Source organism: Equus asinus, chromosome 24 (assembly GCF_041296235.1).
Source record: "Equus asinus isolate D_3611 breed Donkey chromosome 24, EquAss-T2T_v2, whole genome shotgun sequence".
Classification (NCBI taxonomy): domain Eukaryota; kingdom Metazoa; phylum Chordata; class Mammalia; order Perissodactyla; family Equidae; genus Equus; species Equus asinus.
The window spans coordinates 26007303-26029484 of record NC_091813.1 but is presented as its reverse complement, the minus strand read 5'-3'; the positions used below and the strand labels follow the sequence as shown (position 1 = coordinate 26029484).

The following is a 22182-nucleotide window of genomic DNA, read 5'->3' as shown; positions in this document are numbered from 1 at the left end:
TTGAATAATGTGTTCTGATCCGTAAGATTCAAATTCTTTGGGTTTAGAAGAGGGGGAAAAATCTATTTAAGTAAGGATGAAATCTTAGACAAATTTAGGCTGTAAGGAAGAAAATATCTCAAGACAATAGATTGAGGGAAAGTATATATACCATGAAAAATACTTTATGATTCTTTTTTAATACTTAGGCATTACATTCTATATCAAATTTTACCAACATGCTGTTCTATAAATTCATATTTATTTTATACCATAATTTTATTTTTCTGTTCCATGCTAAAAAGCCCACTCTTCCATAATTACTTTCAGCATACAGTACCTGGAATATAAAAAATTTAACTCAATGTTGGCAAACTCATTCCCTTGACATGTAGGAGAACAATTACAGAAATGTCTAGTGGTCAATTTTCTTACGCTAATGAGCAAAATAAAAGCCCCAATACATCGGCATTTTCACTTAACAGCGGCTCATCACTACATTCATCAGAAATAAACCTACTTTATCCTGCACTATATATATAGGGCAGTTTTGCCAAATGCCTACCTTTATGAGCTAGGTCAACTTCTAAGAAAACTGTACAGAAACATTCAATTGTTAACAAAATTTAATATTAAAATTACTCAAAGTTAAGTTATTGTTAATTTAGGAAAAAAACCATGTATTAATCACCCATAAGAACAACTTTTATTTTAATAAATAACAGTGGGCGTACCAAACGGTAGGGATTTTAATGTGTCAAGTTTTATGTATACTGGTAATAAACCTTAAGGAGGTGAAACCAACTATTCAATATAACCCATTAGGCCCTAAAAATAATACTATAATACTTTAATAATAAAATTTAAAAAAATATTTTCCAAAAGAAAATAATTCACTCCTTGACCATGCTTATTTATTCAGAGTACCAGCAATTTCAGTTAATGTTAAGTGCTTCATTTTTCCTGCAAATCTGATGTTGCACAGGGAATATACACATTTTCATATCATCACAATATCATCAATATCGCAAACTAATATTGTGAATGCAACTGGTTTATAACAAACACAAAGTCAAAAATCAATGCTACTATTTATGGCAAACAGAAACAAAAGTAACCTTAAAAGGATGTTTTCTTTTGTTTCCAGAACTAATTTTACTTGGACTTCAAATGAAGGTCATAAACTCTCCTGAAATAACCTCTATCTCTGGCCTTGAATCCACAGTATAAATATGGTGAATAGAGCTAAACTATAAGAGCTAACTATATACCAAATAACCAAAATAATCAATTATAACAACTAATACTGCTCTGGAAGACCAATCTAATGAAAAAAGTATCATTAGATATGGTGGGAAATATACAGACAAATCTGTACAATCTAACATCTATAAACAGTAAAATCAAAACATCCAACTTCCTTATAGAAAGTGTTTCATCTATGTAATTATAAATGTTAAGGACTCTTGCATTTTATAAACACAAGATGGGCTCACTTTAATGATACCAATTTTAAGATTTATAAAAATGTTTAAAAAAATCTTTCCACAAAAGTTTATACAGTTTAAAGCTATACACCAATCTATAAATCTCAGAAAATGGAAAAAAAAAAAATCTTTATAAGATCACATGTATAAAACAGAAATGAAATGTGATTTTATTTAAGGCAATACTGGGCTACTTCACAAATCACCACCTCAAATATTTACACTGCTCCACACTACTAGTTTCTATCACATTCACAAAGGGTTTTTTTTTAAATACCAAATATTTAAAATCTTTGATGTAGTAAATTCTTTATTCACATTTCCATTATATTTCATGTAATCATATTAACTATATCCAATTAGAAGCACTGAAAAAAAAAAAACGGTATAGGAATACCACCCAAAACTCCTGGATGGAAAATTTACAAAGCAGAGCAAGGTGTTGATATAATGTGCCTACTTTGTGAAAAGTAATTTTGAGATCATCTTGTAAATAAATGTTTTATGTAAAAATCAATGAACTACGGTAGAGTTTCTAGCTTTAGTTCAAAAAATTCTTAATTTAAAACAATAAAAGAACAATTTAAAAAACTTGATCACTTAGTTAAAAATTAAAATTCCAAATATAAATGTGTCATTTAATAGTTTAGACTTACACACTGCTGGTGGCAGCAAATGATTTACAATAATAAATATATACAAAAAAGGTATCTACAAACAAAGAGCACTGTTGTACATGAGCAGTGACCTGGTGAGACATGTCAATCACAGAATACTCAGTTTAGTTCATGGAAAGGGCAACTGGCTGATAGAAATTCGAGGTTTAGCTCAATTATTTACAATAACTGAAGTATTGATTCTGTTCCTCAAGTCCCATAGGGATAAAAAAAGTTTTACATGACAAATGTCATGTTTTTTTTCTTTTTTTGGCCAGGCTAATTCATGTCAACAACAACAAAAAAATAATGAAAAAGTTTCACAATTCTAGCATGCTTGATGGCTTCCTATTTAAAATAAAACTGTAAATAATGTATAGTACATTTGTTATCAGTACTGCCCTCTCCCTGTGGCTTTACCTATACTGATTTCTTTCATAATAGACACATCTGGATCATATGAATGTACTTCAAGTTTTTTCAGACTGACGGTAGGTTTCATTTCCTGAAGCTGCTTTAAGACAAGCTCAGTGCAATCTTTGAGAGTCTTGTCTAAAACAATTTTTACATTATCACTGCACTGAAGCTGTGATGGATTGGCAAACTGTACAAAAGTTTCACTTTCTTTACAAGAACATACATGATTTCCACTACTCACAGCAGTCTTGTCAATATTTTTTCTTGAATTTGAATGTGATCCTTTTTTATTTCCACTATTTGGATGGTCCTTGTCAGTATTTTTCTTCTGCTTCACTGCAGACTCCTCAAGAAACTTCAGAAACGATACTTCAAATCCCATTGGTTTAAATGAGCTCCAGTCAAAAGACGCAGGATGCTCCTCAGTGGTCTGAATCGCAACAGCAGTCTCTTCTTCTTTATGCACGCTACTTAACTCAACTGCCGATGCTGCTTCAGCTTTTTCAACTTTCCTCTTTTTAATTTGAGAGACATTTTTTTCTTTATTAACTCTCTTCAAATTACTTGCTTTTTGTTTTTCTGACTGGCAGGGGTTATTTTCCTGAAAATCATTATTTACATTTGAAGATGTATGAGCTTGAGTCTCCACACTGGTGGTGTTGTCTTCATTTATTAACTTTGTAATAAATAATTCTGTGAGCTCATCCATTTCATCCTTTTCATTTTTTTCAACTTCATTCTGTGGAACGGTAGCTGTTCTTGAGTTATCGTTGCTCTTTGACACACATGTGTCAGAGTCTTTCACATCATTCTTATCAACTTCTTGCTCAGAAGTTTCCTTTAACTCTGAGCTGCAACACCGTTTGAAGACAATAAGAAGATTGCGGTGTTGTGATGTAAATGCCTTAGATAATTTGTGGCATTTATAATGTCTAATTATATTGCTTTCACTTGTAACAACTGATGTACACCCCTTTATCATACATGGATACTGGGTTACAAATCTGCTTGTACACTCAGATAAAGCATCATTTCTAGCCTTTATAGAATATACATGCTTCCCACGTTTCAGAGAATAAGGCTTATTTTCTTCAATCTGCACAATCTTTGCATTCTTGTTTTCTAAGTTATTTTTTTTCTTTCTTTTGGTCTTAGGCATTTTGACCCCTTCCTTTCCAGACCTGTGTTTTGTGCCCCGATATTTAGACTTTGTCTTTTCTTGGTTTGCCTTGCTTGATATATTTTCCTGACCAGGTGTTAATCTTCTTGGCCGAATCAAATGAGCTTTATGTTTGTCATTATGCTTATTAAAAATGTGTCGGAGGAGATTAGACCGAGTCGCATATATACGGTCACAGCCTTCACAGTCACACTTGTATATGCCGTCTTCTTCAGTTTTACTCCCCCTTATCCCAATCCCATGGTCTGCCTCAAGATGAACAACATAGTTCAAATATGTGGTAAATGAAGATTTACACTCTAACTGGTCACATGGAAACTTCCCAACATCCACAGAAGCAGTCATACTTTCAATTTCCTCAGGAGTCATTTCATGAAGTTTCATGTAGTGCTGTATTAAGCCAGTAATTGCTTGGAAAATTCGAGAACAGTCACTCACCTGACATCGAAATTCTTTCACAGTTTGTTTGGTTTCAATTTCTTCACTTTCTTTACCAGCTTCACTTTCCTCTTCAACCTCTGCAGAAAACGCAGGTAGATCTGATTTGTGTACAGCCTGGTAATGCAGAATCAAGTTCTGCTGTATTGTAAAGGCAGCAAAACAACCCTGGTGAACACAGCGATAAGGTCTGTAGGGACTGTATCTTGTTGGAAACTCAAGGGAGTGGGAAACTGGCTTCTTGTGTTTTTTCTCCTCCTTTTCTTTTTTATGTCTCCTGACTTTCCGTCCTTTGGTTTGTATGTTTGTGAGAGAATTTATATTACATTGTTCAGAAGTAACTGTAATCACTTGTGAAGAACTCTCTGTTTTTTCAGGACTTTTTTTTTCTATAAGTTGTTTTTCTGGGATCACTGCTACATTATTGAGGGCATTTTCCTTCATTGCTCCCAATTCTAAAGCAGGCTGGAATTCCCTTTTATTTTCCTCTGTCATAGCTAGCTGTCTTTTTACTTGCGTAATTCGTGGGGCTGACAAATTTTCACTCTGAGATTTTCTTCCATAAGGCCGTTTTATTTTTAACTTCACCATTTCTTCTGTTGTAAAATGATGTACCAACTGACAGTGTGCCCGAAGATTAGAATTTCTTGTAAATGTTTTTGTACATGTCGGCACTACACATTTAAATGGAGCAAATTTCAACTGATTCTTCTTAATTTCAAGAATCATCTCTGGAGTGTATTGATGAATTTTACCATAATGCTTAAACAGTGCATCCTTGGTCATAGCACTGTAATTACAGCCTTGGTTTTGACACACAAATGGTTTATTAACTTTGTCACTAAACTGAATGTTGTTTATTATTTCAGAAACTGGCTGAACAACTGTGACATTTGGAACTGATTTAACAGGGGTGGCAGTCAGTGTCACTGACGTATTTACTAGTACACACTGAGATGCTGGAATGGACAGGTCATTTTCTAATTTTAATTTCTGTAAGCCTTCTAAAATTTCCTGTATTTGATCCTCCTTATGTAATACTTCAGACTGAGGAATGTTACTTTTTGTCGGCATGACACCAGTGAAGGAGGAAAACTGAGAAGAATCAGGTAATTTGTTATTCTGCACAGTGTTTACTGAAGGAAGCTGAATGCTATAATTTATTTGTGCATTCTGTGATGTTTCACCAACACCCTGAGACCCACTTTTTACCTCAAGTATTTGAGAATTCATAGCACTTTTAATAATTTCAAGAGTCTTTTCAAAGTTTTGTATAACATTGTCTTCAGAAATCTGTAAATCAGAATTTATTGAAGCTGTGCATGAATTCAAAGCCATCATTTGAGAATCACCATTTTCAGTTTTTAATGTTAAAGGAGCTAACACTGTATGGGACTCAAGATTGGTTTTGAAGTTTTCTTTCACATCAGTCATAAATAACTGATTGTCAACACTATTTAATTTCTGTGTTAGATTTTCCACCAAACTCTGAGGCTCACAATTTGAAATTATGTTTGAATGAAGGTTAGTAGTTGGTATCTCAATACTCTTTGCTATAAGTCCCATTGCTGTTAAGTCACTTGTTCCCAAATTTGGGGAAGCATTAGGCGCAATTAGTGGAGGAGCAACTTTCTTTCTTCTCTTAGAAGCACTGTTTCCCTTTTTATTGAAATGACTTGCCCTTGTGTTCTGAGGACCACTTATAACTGAAACACGTGAACCGTTACTGGTAAAATTTTGTGATGGGCCACTAGAATGAGGGAACGAATCAGAGCACAAACCATTTTCAACAGTCTTCAGTAGTAAGTCGTTCGTTGGAAACACAGGCAAACTGCTGCATTCCTCAATGGAGGAAGTTCTGGCGTTTGGTGTCCTATTCTGGTTTGTCAGCAGGGGGTTTGGGTGGCACACAGCCTGCAACAGGGTTGACACAGTGGGATTTGACATCACTGTTGCGTTTACTTGTGCTGCATCTGAGACACAACCTGTTGGAACATGAGAAAGCATTTCGGCACCCTCAAATGTGCTGGGAATGCCAGCAGTTTCCAAAGCCTGTTTAATAATTTCACTGCCTTCTTGACTAACACTCGTACTGAAGTTAGCCACACCAGTCCGAGGAAACGTACTTGGTAAAAATGTTGATGAGCGATTTTCAGCAGCAAGAAGTTGCAGGAATGATGGATCTTTAAAACATGCTTCTGGATTGAAGGCAGACTGCTGTGGCTGCTGCAAATTTACTGCATTTGTGGAGAGAATCATGCTGGCGAGAAGAGAAGGCTGTCCATTATTCTGCAGCAGTTCTTGAGCAATTTCTGCCCCATCCAGTGGTTTACAGTAAGATCGCTTAGACAAGTGTCCGCCCAGAGATCTGGGATTAGTAAAAGCCCTGTAACACCTGCTACAGATAAATTTCCCATCTCTGATAATTGCAGGCCATTTAGCCCTTTTGTTGTGCTTGGGTTTTCTTTCCTTCCCATTTGGGCCCCGCCCACGGTCTTTTTTAACTTTTTCAGGTGCAGACTGTTGGGGACCGGTGCTACTGAAACCATTTGCAACATTCACTGGTGAAGGAAAAACCGCATTTTCACCATTACCTCCCTTGAGAAAAGGAGAATTAGTGTTTCCTTCAATCTGTGAGGAGAAATGATTTGTATTATTTTCCAGTTGAGAAAAAACAGAATTAGTCCCACTATCTGCTGGTGAAGGGAAGAGAGACATTGAACTACTTTCTGCAGGTAAAGGAAGGAAAGGATCTGAGCCACTGTCAATGTTCAAAGGCAAAACTGTTTTGGTTAGATCTTCCATTTGTGCTGGCAAGGCAGTGTTAGATATATTTTCCATTTGGGAACATAACATACCACTACCATGTTCACTTTTATCCTGAGAAGGTATATTTGGATTTATGACACTTTCCACTGAGGGCAACAGTGGAGTGGACACACTTGTCAAATGAGCTGGAAAAATGGAAGGTGACACATGTTGCAACTGATCTGAACAAGCAGGATTCCCACTGGCTTTGGTCTGTGGTGTAAAAAATGCATTATTAGAGCTGTTCACCTGCGATGGCAAAAAATAAACAAACTTTCCATTATTTGGTGTATTCAAGTTGTTAGATTTCTGACCTTTTTTATTTTTGCGCTGCATTTTAAATGCAGCATACTGGTCAGGGTGTGCTGTCTTCATGTGTTTCCCAATACTCTGTGAAGAATTATAGGTGCGAGTACATCCCTCAACCTGGCAACTGAATTTCTGAACTGGTGCTTTTGGAGGCACTGATGGAGTTCCTAAAGAACTACTTAGGTTGGGCTGTGGTGGAACAAATGTGATACTTTCTAATGTCTTAAGAGGTAAGCTGTAAAGACTGGACGACGTTTTAACACTACCTCCACATTCAAACTTGGAAGTTGACAAACCGTTTTGAAATCCTGCCTGACTTTGCAGAGAGAAGGTCATCAGGTTGTTCACTTGTCTTTCTAAGTTTTGTGGGGTAAGGTCACCTATTTTGAGGGTTTCTGAATTTACTAAAGAATTATGAGTAATCTGCACTTCATTAAAGCAATCCTGTTCTTTTCTCTCTTGGATATCTGGATGAGACAAATCATTACAAGTATCCTCAACTGGTGCATTTAAGTTTGTGACCAGCGATTCACCAGTGCCTTCTACAGTCGAGCTTTCTTGCTTTCCAAAGTTTTCCTCAATTCCCTGATTGAGGGACACCTTAATAGATACAGCTACTTCACCGGCCTGCAGCAGAGTAGTAGCAGGATTTTCCAAACCATTTGACAGTGGTCCATCAGCTTGCCTGAGCTCGGAAGCAGAAATCTGGTCTTGTTTGGTGACAGCTGATTCTGCCTTGCTTTTATCCCAAGCTTCACTTGTATCTGCTGGTAAGGTGTTTTCAATGTTATTTTCTGAAGGAAGCATAGCACTCTCTTTCTCAGTATTCCCTTCTGTGTTCTGATTCACTTTAGAAGGCTGAACGGAAGCTCCGGGTGAATTAAGTTGGTCTTCGGGAGGCATCACTTTTTCAGGAGTACTGTGATCATCCAGATGCTTTTCTAGCTCACTCTGAGACCGATAAACTTTACCACAACCTGTGAACTTACAAGTATAAGTATTATAATGCTGTGCTTCATGATCATATAGTAAATAAGCTTCTGAAAAAATTCTGCCACATTTAGGAAACATACACTTTGCTCTAAAGACTTGATGCTCCTTTCGGTGGGTTAAGAGCTCTGCATAACTATTAAAACCAGCCTTACATTTCATCTGTATACAGATATATGGTTTACTGCCACAGTGCATTTGTAAGTGATCATTGAGATGAGTAACACTTACAAAATGCCGTCTACAGTACTGGCAAATAACTTTTTTGCTTTGCATTTCAAGAAAGCGCTTGGCATCTTCATTATCTTTATGCCCCTTTACATGAGCGATTAAATTTTTAAAGTACTTAAAGCCCTTTTTACAAAAAGTTACAGGGCAATTAAATTCATTAACAGGTACTGGTTTCTGGACTGGCATCACTTCCGGCTCATAAGATTTATCTTTATCATCATTCTCATCATCTGAACCATCATTGTCATTAAACACGATGAAGTCTGTCGAATAGAGACTATTCTTTTTTATAGGCCGCTGTTCCTGTTTGGCCACAGCATTAGTCTTCTGATTCTCATTGGTAGTTGTGATCTTAGGAGGCCTTCCCAATCTTCTTAACGGTTTCATAGCTGCTAGTCTCTCTTTACTAGATTGTTTAACATGCAAAGTGACATGAGGGACAAAAGTTTCTTTAGAATTAAAGTTCTTTGCACATATGGGGCAACTGTAAATCCCATCTTTGTAATGTTTCTGAGCATGTCGTACTATTCTATGACCAAGGAATTCTTTGTCACATAGCACACAATATTGCATGTAGGCTTGCCAATTCCTAAATCTAGCAGATATAAATCCTCTCTCTCTTAATTGTTTTATCTCTCTCTTCTTCTGCTTTTCATCACAAATGTCTTTAAGAAGGCCAGAATTAGCACCAACTCCACCAGAAAGTCCATTCACAGAAGTGTCTTTAATCTCTTCTTGGTAGTCTACTACTTTTTCATAAACTTCACTGTCATTTAGTTCATCTATTGAAGATACAATGGATGCTTCTTCCCCCATTAATGCAAGACATTGTCGTTTTAAGGTTTTCCAATCCCAAAATTCTGGATCAAAGGGCCACTGAGTTTTCAATACAAGCAAGAGCTCACAGCGTAGAGAATTTGGTATTGGAAGATTCTCTTCATCGTATTTCTGGTCTGGCTGGTTATACAACATTTCCACAGCATAATACGCATCTACTGTAGGCTCAATGAGAAATTCACTCAGTTGACAAGCACGTTTAACTTCCAGATCATCAGGCAACAAGCATGAAATGGTCTTGCAAATAGATATTTTCACTTCAGTATTTTCTGTAGATTCCAGGCGAAGAGCTTTTACGCACAGTTCTATACAGGTGGCAAGACCAGCCCCTTCAGTCTGTGAAAAAGCAAATAGGAAATGTTAACCCACACTAATCAAAACAGATTTGTGGATTTAGTAATTTTAAAACTGAGGCTTGCTTCTCTCAAATTTTGCAACATCCAACATAGAAAAAGATGCTCCTTCGAAAGCACTGCAGCTTAGCATGGTGAGCGAGTGACTGTGTGTGTGTGTGTGTGTGTATAAAATGAACTGTATAGAACAGCAGAAAAAACACAAGCATTGGGAGCTAACATAAGACCTGGGGAGAAAATCATCTACCAGCTAGGCAAACTTGGAAGTTATTTAACTTCTCTGACCTTTCATATTCCATTTATAAAACAGAGATTAAAACAGCATTTAAACTTCATAAAATTGCTGTGAGCATTAATGGATATTATGTATCTCAAGTACCTGGCACAGTTTAGTATAATGCTTGGCACACAGTAAGCGATCAATAAATGTCATTAACTTTATCGCAAATCTCACTTCCTAAGTTTGTATTTGTAATCCTCTGGAAACAAATCCTCTCAACCCAATTACAAAACTGAGAATGTCTCCATATTTCCTAACTTAGTAATGTAAGGAGATTTTCACTTTTAACAGAGTATAAAGTTACTCGATCCTTAATAGTGGGGATTCTAGTTCAATCAGAAAATTGAATGCCAAATCACTTACCTCATGGTTGAACCAGATTAAGAATTAGGAGCAGGAGGAGACACAATAAACTTTTTTCCTTTTGACTGAGCATCTTGAACTATTATAAGATAGCAGTAATGAAAGTTAAGAGTCATTTGAAAGATACTGGGTTTTAAAAGGCTAAAAGGGAACATAAATATGTGAGAAATAAGCCAGCCACAAGATGTGGCTACATTCATAGGTATGGAATATGTGTGATATAAGATCAAAAGGCAAGAAAGAAGTCAAAAAAGGTGATAGGGTATTTTCATAGATAAAGAAGGAAATAAAATATTTTACACTACAACAGAAGCTTAGATTTGTAGGCCAAAAGGAGAGTGAGGGAAGAAGGCTCGGACACTGAACGGGTCCTGACTTTAGGAAAAGCAAAGGCACAAAGACCAAGAAGAAAATGGACAAGAATAGATATGAGACCTATTTTTTAAAAGTGACAGTGAAGAAAGGCCAACTGGGAAAGAGGAGGGACCATATGGTTGTCTCCAGCTCTTACATAAACTTATATAGTTATTTTATATAATTTTGAGAGAGATCTGAGCCAGAAAACTTCTACAAAAAACATTTGCCCCTAACAGCCTTAGGGGCTATTGATAATAGCGGACAATTAGGCCACTCCTCTGTTATAATATGAAAGAAAAAGACATGGTCAGTGAAGCCACATATGAGAGAGAGGAGGACTTGAAGAAAGAAGTTTTGGAGGAATCAAAGGTCAAGTCAACCATAAAGATGATCTGAAGTGATAATGAAAGCCTATGTCAGAAAGACTGGTAAATACATAGAGCGAAAGAATTCTGGAAAACGCTGTACTTATTTAGAAAATTCAGGAAATGATGGAGAAAGAATGTCTTTAAGAAATGACTCAGAGAACAGAGGATTTGTAGATGAAGGATATCTGCCTTGAGGAAGGTAACTCTAACTATTTTCTGTCCTATGAATGTTGAGTCCTTTCTCCAGAAATGACAAAAGCTGATTCAAAAATTCTACTTAGGGGCTGGCCCGGTGACACAGCAGTTAAGTGTGCACATTCCGCTTCTCGGCGGCCCAGGGTTTGCTGGTTCGGATCCTGGGTGTGGACATGGGGCCGCATGACAAGCCATGCTGTGGTAGGCGTCCCACATATAAAGTAGAGGAAGATGGGCACGGCTGTTAGCTCAGGGCGAGTCTTCCTCAGCAAAAATAGGAGGATTGGCAGTGGTTAGCTCAGGGCTAATCTTCCTCAAAAAAAAAAAAAAAATTCTACTTATTGCTTAGAAAATACAACTAAAATTATTTCAGAGAGGAACTCAACTGACATTTCTATTCTAATACAGTCTGCTACTGGATACCATGGTTCATTTTAACGCATTCAGGGCAAACAGCTTTGAATAAATTTGCTTAAAAACATCTCAATGTTGTAAATAAATTTAAAAGCTCAACAAATAATACCAATAAAATAAACAATATCAAGATTTTTATTCTTCTGAGTTTTCATCTTTGAGTGTGTGACTGAAAATTAGGTTTACAGACAATATTTAAATCATAAACTGGTTTATGTAACAAGTGTGTTTTTAAAGATGAGTTTGAAATCACAATTTCCTATAAAAACAATGTGATTAAACAAGTAACTAGCCAATAAAAATCTACTTAATAACATCAGTTAATGAAAGTACTGATAGCACTAGCTAGAACTTACGAGTCACAAGGAGCAGAAAGCTAAGTGATGTCATTCAGGGGAGGGATAGAGACTTATCCCCCTTTCTGGAACTGGTACAGCACCAGGCAAGCTTCTGAAAACAGGCAAGCTTTTATCTTTGGTACCTACTTTTCTGCTCCTTCCCTCTGGCTGCCTAGTAACCCTGACCCAAAGCTAAGCAAGGCTTACACACTGATATTAGTTCCTCATGTCCATCCCACCCAGCCCTTCCCCATCCACCTATAGCATCATGTCTTACCTTGCTTTAAACTTCTTAAATAGTTACCTATGTATTTCGGAATTAAATATAACCTTCTTAGCATGGAATATAAAAGGGCCTTCACAATCTGACCTACATTTCATCTGGTCTAGCCTCATCTTTTATCTTTCCCCCTACCTAAATAGCCTATATTCCAAGCAAACCGGGCTAACTTTATTTTCCCAAATACGCCATTCTCTCCCATGCCTTGATACCACTTGTGATATTGTAATACAATAAGAAATATATATTTTGGTCTTCAACCACAGTTCCTAGCAGATAGCTCCTAAAACCTTTGTAATTTTCTAAGTGATAAGAGCTACAGGGGCATCTTCTGTTCCCAGCTCCTGAAATAGCTCCTGCCTTATAGATGAAAGGGGTGTTTTTTGTTATTCATAATAAGGCCCTTTCACTCACACCAGAGTTTATTTTAATGAGGTGACTTTTGGAAAGCCCCTACATAACTGTGGCAGGAGTTATCTAGGTTGCCAGGGGAATCGACGTGTGATTAGTGGTTGGAACTTTCAGCCCTCCACCCCCAAGGAAGGCAGAGAGGCTGGAGGTTGCATCAATCACCAATTACCAATGACTTAATCAATCATGCCTACATAATGAAGCCTCCATCAAAACCCCAAAAGAACTGGGTTCAGGAAACTTCTGGGTTGGTAAATACATGAAGACTGGGGAGGGTAGCTTACCCCTTCCCCCTACCTTTCCCTATGCATCTCTTCCATCTGGCTCTTCCTGAGTTGTATCTTTTCATAATAAATGGGTAATCTGGCACATAAACTGTCTTCCTGAGTTCTGTGAGCCACTCCAGCAAATTAATCGAATTCAAAAAGGGGGCATGGGAACCTCTGATTTAGAGCCAGTTGGTCAGAAACGCAGGTGACAACCTGGACTTGCAACTGGTATCTGCAGTGGGGGGAGGGGGTAGTCTTCTGGGACTGAGCCCTTAACCTGTGAGATCTGATGCTATCTCCAGGTATCTAAGTATCAGAATTGAGTTAAACTGCAGAACACCCAGCTGGTGTCTGGAGAATCAGAGAACTGCTTGGTATGGAAAAAAATCCCCACAAATTTGGTGACCAGAAGTATTTAGTGAGTAGTGAATGGAGGAGAAAACAGTTTTTTCTTTATACCACTTCACAAGCTTTTTCTGTTAACTAGAACACTCTCCCCTCCCACTTTGTCTGGCCATCACTGAGAGTCAAACAGACAAGTGGGTTAGATGGCCCACTTCTTTTAATCATTCAGCACCTACTTTATACCAGGTACTGTGCTAAGTAACGTGTGAGTCTTAACATTCCACTGTGATAGAAAGATCTATACTACATTGCAACTGTTTGTGGGTCTCGATCAACAGACTATGAAATCCTTTAGGGCAGGGCTATATTTTTCAATTCTTTTGACATCAGGGGTCTAGGAAAAAGCATGAATAAAAAGCCGGACCCAGCTTCTGCTCCATTTCCTTTGCAGATGTCAATTAGAGTTTAAGAAGGACACAATTATTTTAAGTTAATATGTAACTGGACAATAGTCTTCAACAAGTCCTGGAGTTTTGAAAAAAAGAGGGCTACCAGTTAACCAAAATCACTTAACCTTGAGGCTAAATTTCATCATGTGAAAAATGAGGAGTTACACTAGAACCCAGTCACTACAGCATAACTTTAAGGCCTCTTTCTGTCCTAAAACAAGAATAACTATGACTCTAGTTTTAAGATAAAAGCCCTCTCTGCTTGATTAGATTTCAGAAAGTAAAAAACAAAGGAGAAAAATTTTATGCAATGAGAAACAAGATTCCGGGGAGGGAGCAATTACCATGTTACACATTATCCTCCTCAATAAGTCTCCCCCGGCCAACCTCCCCAAGCTTTTAACTGCCTTTCTATGTGCTTTACCTCTGAACTCAAACTCAAAGTAGAAAAGTACTACTCAACAGAACTGCCTTCAACGATGGAAATATTCTTTATCCTGTGCTCTTCAATACGATAGTCACTAGCTACATGGGGCTACCGAGCACCTAAAATGTGGCAATTGTGACTGAAGAATGGAATTTCAAATTTTACTTAATTTAAATTAAACAGCTGTAAGTGGATAATGGCTTCCATAATGGACAGTGTAGCTCTTGTCCAAGTGTTCTCCCCTCTCCAAGACGGCTTCCTTATGAGTGGCGTGTAAGGTTGAGGGAGAGCCATTTTTTGTAACCTCGTCGATTCATCTGATTAACCAAAGTGGTTAAGGTTACTAGGTGGTCAACAGCAAGTCAAGATTTATACCTAGTTTGTCAGGTTTCGAGTTTCAAGTCCCTTCTACTGTGCCATGCTGCTCTTTAAGTTAGATATAAAGCAGTGGCACAACCTGTTTTAAAATAGCATAGTAATTTCCTAAGAAACTTACAACTGTTTTAAGTTTTTTTAGGGGCTGGCCCTGGTGGCATAGTGGGTAAGCTCATGTGCTTTGCTTCCCTGGCCCAGGGTCTGTGGCTTTGGATACTAGGTGCAGACCTACAAACCACTCATCCAGCCATGCTGTGGCGGCATCCCACATACAATATAGAAGAAGATTGGCACAGATCTTAGCTCAAAGCCAATATCCTCACCAAGAAAAAAGAAAACCTTAAGTTTTTTAAAAAAATTGCTGCACCACAATATATAAGATGAAAAATCAGGATGAGTTAACAGGGTTGATAGAGAAAAACTGGAAAGCAGAAGGATTAATTCCTGTTCTTTACTCTTGAAAATTAAATTATTTCAGGAGAGAAAAATGAAGATACATATAAGATTTATTGACTACAGATTTTAAAAGGTATTTTTAAAGGGGGATAGGAGAGTGTCTTGTGGTCTTTCCTTTCACAAAAAATTATACATTAACTTAAAAATGCTTCTTGTCACGCTGCATCCCAGTTTTCAAGGATTCCTAAAAACTGTCTGGCATTTCATTCTATGCAATGCTAACACCCTTGGAAACTATCTTCTGTGTACAATGAAAATGGAAACCAAGTGCATTCTTACAGGGTTACTGTAAGAAAATAAATTAATTTTGTAAAAGCTGGCTTATGATTTAGTTAACAAATAAATGGGAACACATACCTCTGCTCGTCCCTTCCCTCTTCAGTTGTGTCTAATCTACTGTTTACTCTGTTAATCTACTGTTCCATCTGTAAAGTGTTTCTATTTCAATGACTAGGTTTTTTTAATTAAAAGTTCTTTCGACTTTTTAAAATCTGCTTGGTCATTTTCATAGTATCTTTCTTTCTCATGCTTTAATTCCTTATTCTGTCTTAAATATATGTAATTTATAGTTTTTGTCCTGGCATGTCTAATTCTACTGTTACTTCTCTCTGCTAAAATTCCCTCATGGCCAACTGTTTCATGTTTTGTAAATCTTGATCATGAACTCACTTAAGTAGGGCTTTATACGAGAATCCTGCATTGAGGGTACGTCCCTCCAAAGCAGTTGTGTATCTGCTTCTGCTAGGTACCCCATATATATACCAGGCTAGGACTCCATCCTTACCTTCTTAAACATTCCTTACTCGGCATGGGGATTCCTGGACTATACAGGCAGAGTAAATTTGGACCCTAAATCTGTGTGAGGGCAGACCTAAGGTTACAACTTCTTAGAGCAAACATTTTCTCCTCTGACCCACAACCCAGTCAGACATGCACAAAGTTCCCTATCATCCATCTGTGTGAGCAATATTTTTCTAGTCTGCTTTTTAAAACATTACAGAACTTCACCGATTCAGGGAGGGAGAAGGGGGACATAGAGCTCAGTTCTAACGCCCCAATTTGAGAGGGCCCAAGATCTTATTTCCTAACCCCATACAGCTATCTACTGTCCCTGTGGAGATATTAAAACTTAAATCCTTTGATTACTGTAACTAGTAACATATCCCAATGCCCATCAGGCTAGGAAAGGCCCAGCATCAGCTCAAGCTTTATGCTCCAGTTTTTAGGTTCCTCTTCATTTTGAGCTTAGAGATTTCCCTGATATTCTCACAATCTCAGGTGCTATACATTAAAAAAGACATTCATTTTATTTTATCAAGTATTTCTGGGTGTTTTGTAGAAGAAGGATTTTCAGATAATGTAATCTGCCAGACTGCTAGCAAAGGAAGCTATCTCTATATTTCTCTTTACACTCTAAAGTTCTATAGAGCCAAATTATCAAAATAATATAACCTCTAGGAATAAAAACTATAGAATGATAAAACACAAGTATTATGTATATTACTTTTCTTCAGGCTAAGAGCTAGCCCTGGCTCTCATCTGCATTTTTAGGTTTTTCTATAACAAATGTCTTTAACCAATAGGAAATTTAATGTTGAAAGCACTAAATGAAATAAACAAAAATCACTGGAAAAGGTGCCAAAATAATACAGTTAAAGTTTTTTACTAAAGGTAATTTATATATTTTAAATTAAGAAAAGATACCTTGATTATTCTTACCTCTGAATTAATAACTTTAATCAGGAAGAAAATGTGATATACCGTCTTGGTTAACAAAGAAAGTTGACGACATCTTTCTAGGTACACCTGTATAGATGGTTCTACTCTTTGCTGTAATTTACTCCAAAAGAGAGTGAGTTCCCTGAAAAATAAAAAAAGTATAAAAAGTAAGTTGGAGCAGTAATGTAATAATCAGGGACTATGTCAGTCCAGTCATTATATTTGAAATTAAAACTGGTTTTAGATTCCAATTCCACATGCGGAATTAAGTTCAAAAGCAAGAAAACAGATCTCAATTTTCTAAAGACTAAATAAAATCAGGATACATAAGTTATCATTTTATTAATATTTTTCAATCTCAGACAGAGAAGCACTACCTTTTATTAAGAAAGCAGCTGACATTTAAACAAGTTGTACAAATGGTAACTTTGAGTCACACCTGAACTTTAATAAGAAAGTGCAAAATGTGTGTGAATACATAAAATGCATCAATGGCAAAATGGTTTTTAAAAAGCATTTAATTTTTATCTTCTAACAAATTTAAAATTAACCAACTTAACTGGTCAATTAAATTTCAATTGGTTATTATTAGATAAATATTAAGAATCAATGACACAGAATCAAGAATTAACTAATCTCAATCTGTGCCACAGCAGTGAAACCATAAAAGAAATTTTGAAAAATGAACTTTGACATTTACTTCAAATGCAATTACAATGTATTTTTCATAGAAAACAATCCTACTGAAATGATGAATTTTCTTCCCTTTAACCTACTGTCCTATTTCTCCTCTGTCCTCTATAGCTAACCTCCACAAAAATCTTCTTCCTTGCTTCAACTTTTTCACCAAGTCTTCTCCACAATAAAAGCCTTTCCTATTAGTATTTCCTCAGTTTCCACTCCAAGGAACTCTGCCCTTTTCACTACCCGCTTGAATCACTAGCTTATTTACTGGATTTTAACCTATATACTGAAGACTTCAAAATCTGTCTCCTCACTTTCACCTCTCTAGTTTTTATAAGACTGCTCCACTTTGATTTCTGAAACCTGAACCCTAACGTATGAAAGAAGATGATCAACATTCTTTCCTGGTCACCATCTTTCTAATTTAATGCCTCGTTATCACTGACCTTATCAGCCTCTGCATTTTATTATCCTACTGTCATCCTCAACAGTTCTTTCACCACATTCCACATCCATAAGGAACCCTTCATAACTTCCCAGGTAGACTATTTACTGGCTTTCTAGTTGAGTTTCCTATCTCAACCCAACTTGCTGTACTGCCACGTCCTCCCCCAACTCTGCCCTCATCATTCAGCCCCAATCCATTCTCAACTTCTTGGCTTAAACGGTTTTTCTTAAACATAAACTTCTATTTCATCCTCCTCCTACTTGAGGGCTTATAATAGACTGCTTTTGCTTGCCATATAAAATTCAGACTTTGATGGGTTTTTTTATAGGGTTTTTTGTGTGTGTGTGTGTGTGTGTGTGTGTGTGTGTGTGTGTGTGTGTGAGAGAGAGAGAGAGGAAGATTGGCCCTGACCTAACATCTGTTGCTAATCTTCCTCTTTTTGCTTGAGGAAGACTGTCGCTGAGCTAACATCTGTGCCAACCCTCCTCTATTTTATGCGGGACGCTGGCAGAGCATGGCTTGACGAGCAGTGTTAGGTCCATGCCCGGGATCCAAACCTACGAACCCTGGGCTGCTGAAGCAGAGTACAAAATTAACCACTCTGCCACCAGGCTGGCCCCTGATGCCTTTTTTAAATGAGTGTAACACATTCATTTCTTAGTTATCACTGATATTTATGTTATATAGGAAATCTACCTGTCCTCAATAAATACATGTTATTTATTCTCCCCTTCAGAAGCTTTCCTCCTGCCTTTTGTATCAATCCTCTCTGTATTGCATATACAATTTTTCCTTCATAACAAAGGTCAACTGCTCAGAAAACCTTTATAATTATGAATTTTACTCTTCTTTGATTACACAAGCACTTACTTAGATTGCCTGTTCTATATTCATTTGTATACCATATGTCACTTGGTAAATATTCTTAAATGTCAGAATGCCGAAACCTAAATTTTTCTTTTGTGTTTCCATAACACCAACACAACACTGAAAACTAATAATGCTGCTGACTGACCAGATAAATTGCCAGTTTTAGCTAACACTAATTTAAGACAGCTGATGCTAAGTGTTTGCGTTAACTAAAGTCAACACCTGTTAGTTGTATCCTCCCAAAGGATTATATAATAATAACAGGCTTTGCATACCTGGAAATGTACCATATAAAGAAAGAAAAAAGTGCATTGAAGAAGTTAGTGAAGTAGAATGATATTTCATAAATGAAAAATGAACTATATTTCCATACATAAATGACTAGCAGCTAGTTATATGCAGAGGAAAACAGGTTACTTACATATCTGAAAAAATTTTTATTGTGGCAATAGACAAAACAAACCTTTCTTTCATCTTCCAACATTTAAAAATTTCCTGATCATTATATGATCATTATTAGTATACTAAGGAGTTGTGTAGTCCTTAATACAAAGAGTTTTTAAAGTTATAAACTACTTGACAACCAGTTTGACAGCATGTAATACCTGAAAATAAGCTTTCTGTCCTGATGAGACTTAAAAAGATTTTAAAAAACATGTTCTTAAGCTATCTGAATTCTCACAACCTATCTTGTATTCTTATTTAATAAACTTTTCTTCACAAAAGAAAATCAACTCACCAGGCACAGTACATATCTCCTTGCTGGAGCTGACGTGATAAAAATGCTGTACACAAGACAAGAGCATTTTTTTCATCACCCTCAGATTCTAAGTTACAGATCATTTCTAGTGCATCTTTGCAATCAACTTCTGAAATCTACAGAAAAAGGATATAGAAATATGCCATAAAATGGTTTTATATTAGGATATATAGTAATATACTTTAAATCTTTCATTAGATATTTATAGATCATATTTATCAGTAAAACCTCATCAACTCATACACTGTGAGTTCATAATTTGTCATTACTGGGCTGCAGTTTAAAGAAATTATCTTTCTTCAAGTCAGAGAACCAACTCTATTCAAGAACTTTACAAGCATTCATTTACATGTACATAACTAATGCTAATTACAAGCTCCCATTACCCATTAAATCAGGTCTATAATTCTGAAAAAGAAAAGCTTCAGTAGTTATATTTTCCCCCCTTTATCTAGTATTTAAAAAGCATTAGAATCAGCAGAAAGACACAGAGAGGTCTACTGGATATAGGCTAATAAAATGTCTATTCATCTCAGGGAAAAAAGTATAATGTGAAACATTTTATGTAGCTATACCACTTTTAAATTAAGCTTACCTCAGTTTTCTATAAATCTCCATTATTTTTCCTTTCATATAAATATAAATTCATATAAATTCTCAAAGCTTATCAACAGTCATGCATGCATTACGTATAACCTAGATGAAGTCAACTTGCTTCACTTCATGCACTTACATCTATTGCTTTTTTTAAATTAAAATTTACTATCTCATTACAATGATTTACTACATAAAACAGAATTTACCTATGATCTCTACAAGCATTTGCTGTAAGACAAGGGTGTGACAAATCACACACAATCACAAATCACTGGAGTTCCACAGAATAGAAAGATTAATTTCAACGTGGTACAACTGACAAATGGCAAAAAGAAGACTTGAAGACCAATACAAACCATTAACACCCACATACCACAGAGGAAACCATGCCCTCTTGGTTGATCTTTTATCTCTCCTCATCAATTTTTGAGTGTAGGAAAAGTGAGTGTGTGTGTGTAAAATGTAATGTGTTTAGGATTGAACAAGTGTCTAAATGAAGATATGAGTAATCATGAGGTCCATCTCTGATAATGAGGATAAAGACTGCATAGACTCAGAGATTCCATTTTATACATTAAATTGGGCTAGAAAACACTAAGACAAGAAAAGACTCAACTCTGAATCTGTGTGTTTAACAACAAGGATTTCTTACAGGAAGCATGAAGTTAGTAGCAGAGTTACGACTGAAACCTAAATCTTGGCACTCCCTGGTTCCCTGGTGCAGTGTTCTTTCTGCTACTCCCCTGTCTGCCTCTTTCTTACAAATCTTTTCTATAAGTGACCCCATTTAAACAAATAATTTTAAAAAAAGGGTGAACAATACAGTTATAAATATTTTCAAATATCTACAATACGCTAAACGCATTGTAGGACATTACATATATTATTATTTAATCATAACTATTCTACTAGGTAGGTATTATCATTAACATTTTACACATAATGAATATGGGGTTCAGAGAAATTATGTAATTTACCCAAGTTACAACAGTTAGTTAAGTGGTAGAGCCACAAATTCAATTGTCTGACTGACACCGAAGACCTATTCTCTTTCCATTTCATCACAGAATCTTTTAGGAAAAGTTGTGTTAACTTTAAACAATTACCCTGGGACGCCCATGCCGACAAAGAGGAAGTCAATCCACGAGTTCTGTTTACTGTTTCATAAGATGTTAACAGTAACAGTAACAGCAACTACTATTTGTCAGTGCTTCTTCAGAAACAGCATTGCTAGGCACACAACAGCTTGCTGGTAGAGGGCACTTCTTTTAGAGATAAGGCTCAGAGAGGTTAAGTTACCTGCTCAAAGTCACATGCCTGGTTAGTGGCAGCGTTAAGACTTAATCCAGGTCTAGCTTCAAAGTCTGTGCTCCTTCCCAAACTCCACATGCACAAGAATATTGTGGCCTTTTATTTCTAAATATTGACTTTTACGTGTTTCAGATTTAACAAAAATTCTTGTTTCTTGAAACTCTGATTTATTTTGAATCTGATCATTTCTTTTTCTTCTTCTAAAACCTAGTCATTCTTCTTGAATGCTCAAATGATGCAAAATGTGTACATTATGCATATGGAAATTTATTTTCCCAATAATATTACCTATATTAGCTTATATTTAATAATTTTTTAAAAATACTGTATGTAAAGCAGCCTCTATATATTTATTCACATATATACATATACCAACTGAAACATTTGCTATATTCAGTAATACAGAACATCTCACTTTTTACAGGTATACTAAGGAAACAATTTTTACTGTGCACTTGATAGCCTTCATTTCCCTGATTTGCCACTAGATGGCCCTCTCGAAAAAAATATGACACTAAAGAGAATGACAGGGAAAATGAAACCATACTTAAACTAACGAATGGCTGAAGTGAAATTGTGAAACTGAGATACAGGTCAACTATAGCCATCAATGAACAAGAATAATTTTTAAAATCCAAGGTAGCATAAGGTAGGGATTATCAATATATTAGTGATATAGGGACTACTTACATATTATGGATATCTATTCTCCGTGGCCTTGAAAAATGAGTAAAATTTAAATACCAGAAAGTTAAAAATCTGAATTAAATATTTAAAGTTT

General features: G+C 36.2%; 1 protein-coding gene across 4 annotated transcripts in view; it reads right to left on the bottom strand.

Annotated features, from left to right (window-relative positions):
* Positions 1–239: 239 nt before the first annotated feature.
* The window catches only part of ZNF292 (zinc finger protein 292), a 91364-nt gene continuing 69421 nt past the window's right edge, over positions 240–22182 (bottom strand). For all 4 annotated transcript variants that reach the window (XM_070496626.1, XM_070496627.1, XM_070496629.1 and 1 more), the window contains 3 exons: positions 19473–19609; positions 16732–16873; positions 240–9668 (listed from right to left, as the gene is read on the bottom strand). In XM_070496626.1, the coding sequence (XP_070352727.1) occupies positions 2514–9668; positions 16732–16873; positions 19473–19609 (7434 nt within the window). In that variant the 3' untranslated portion in view covers positions 240–2513. The remainder of the gene's footprint in view (positions 9669–16731; positions 16874–19472; positions 19610–22182) is intronic.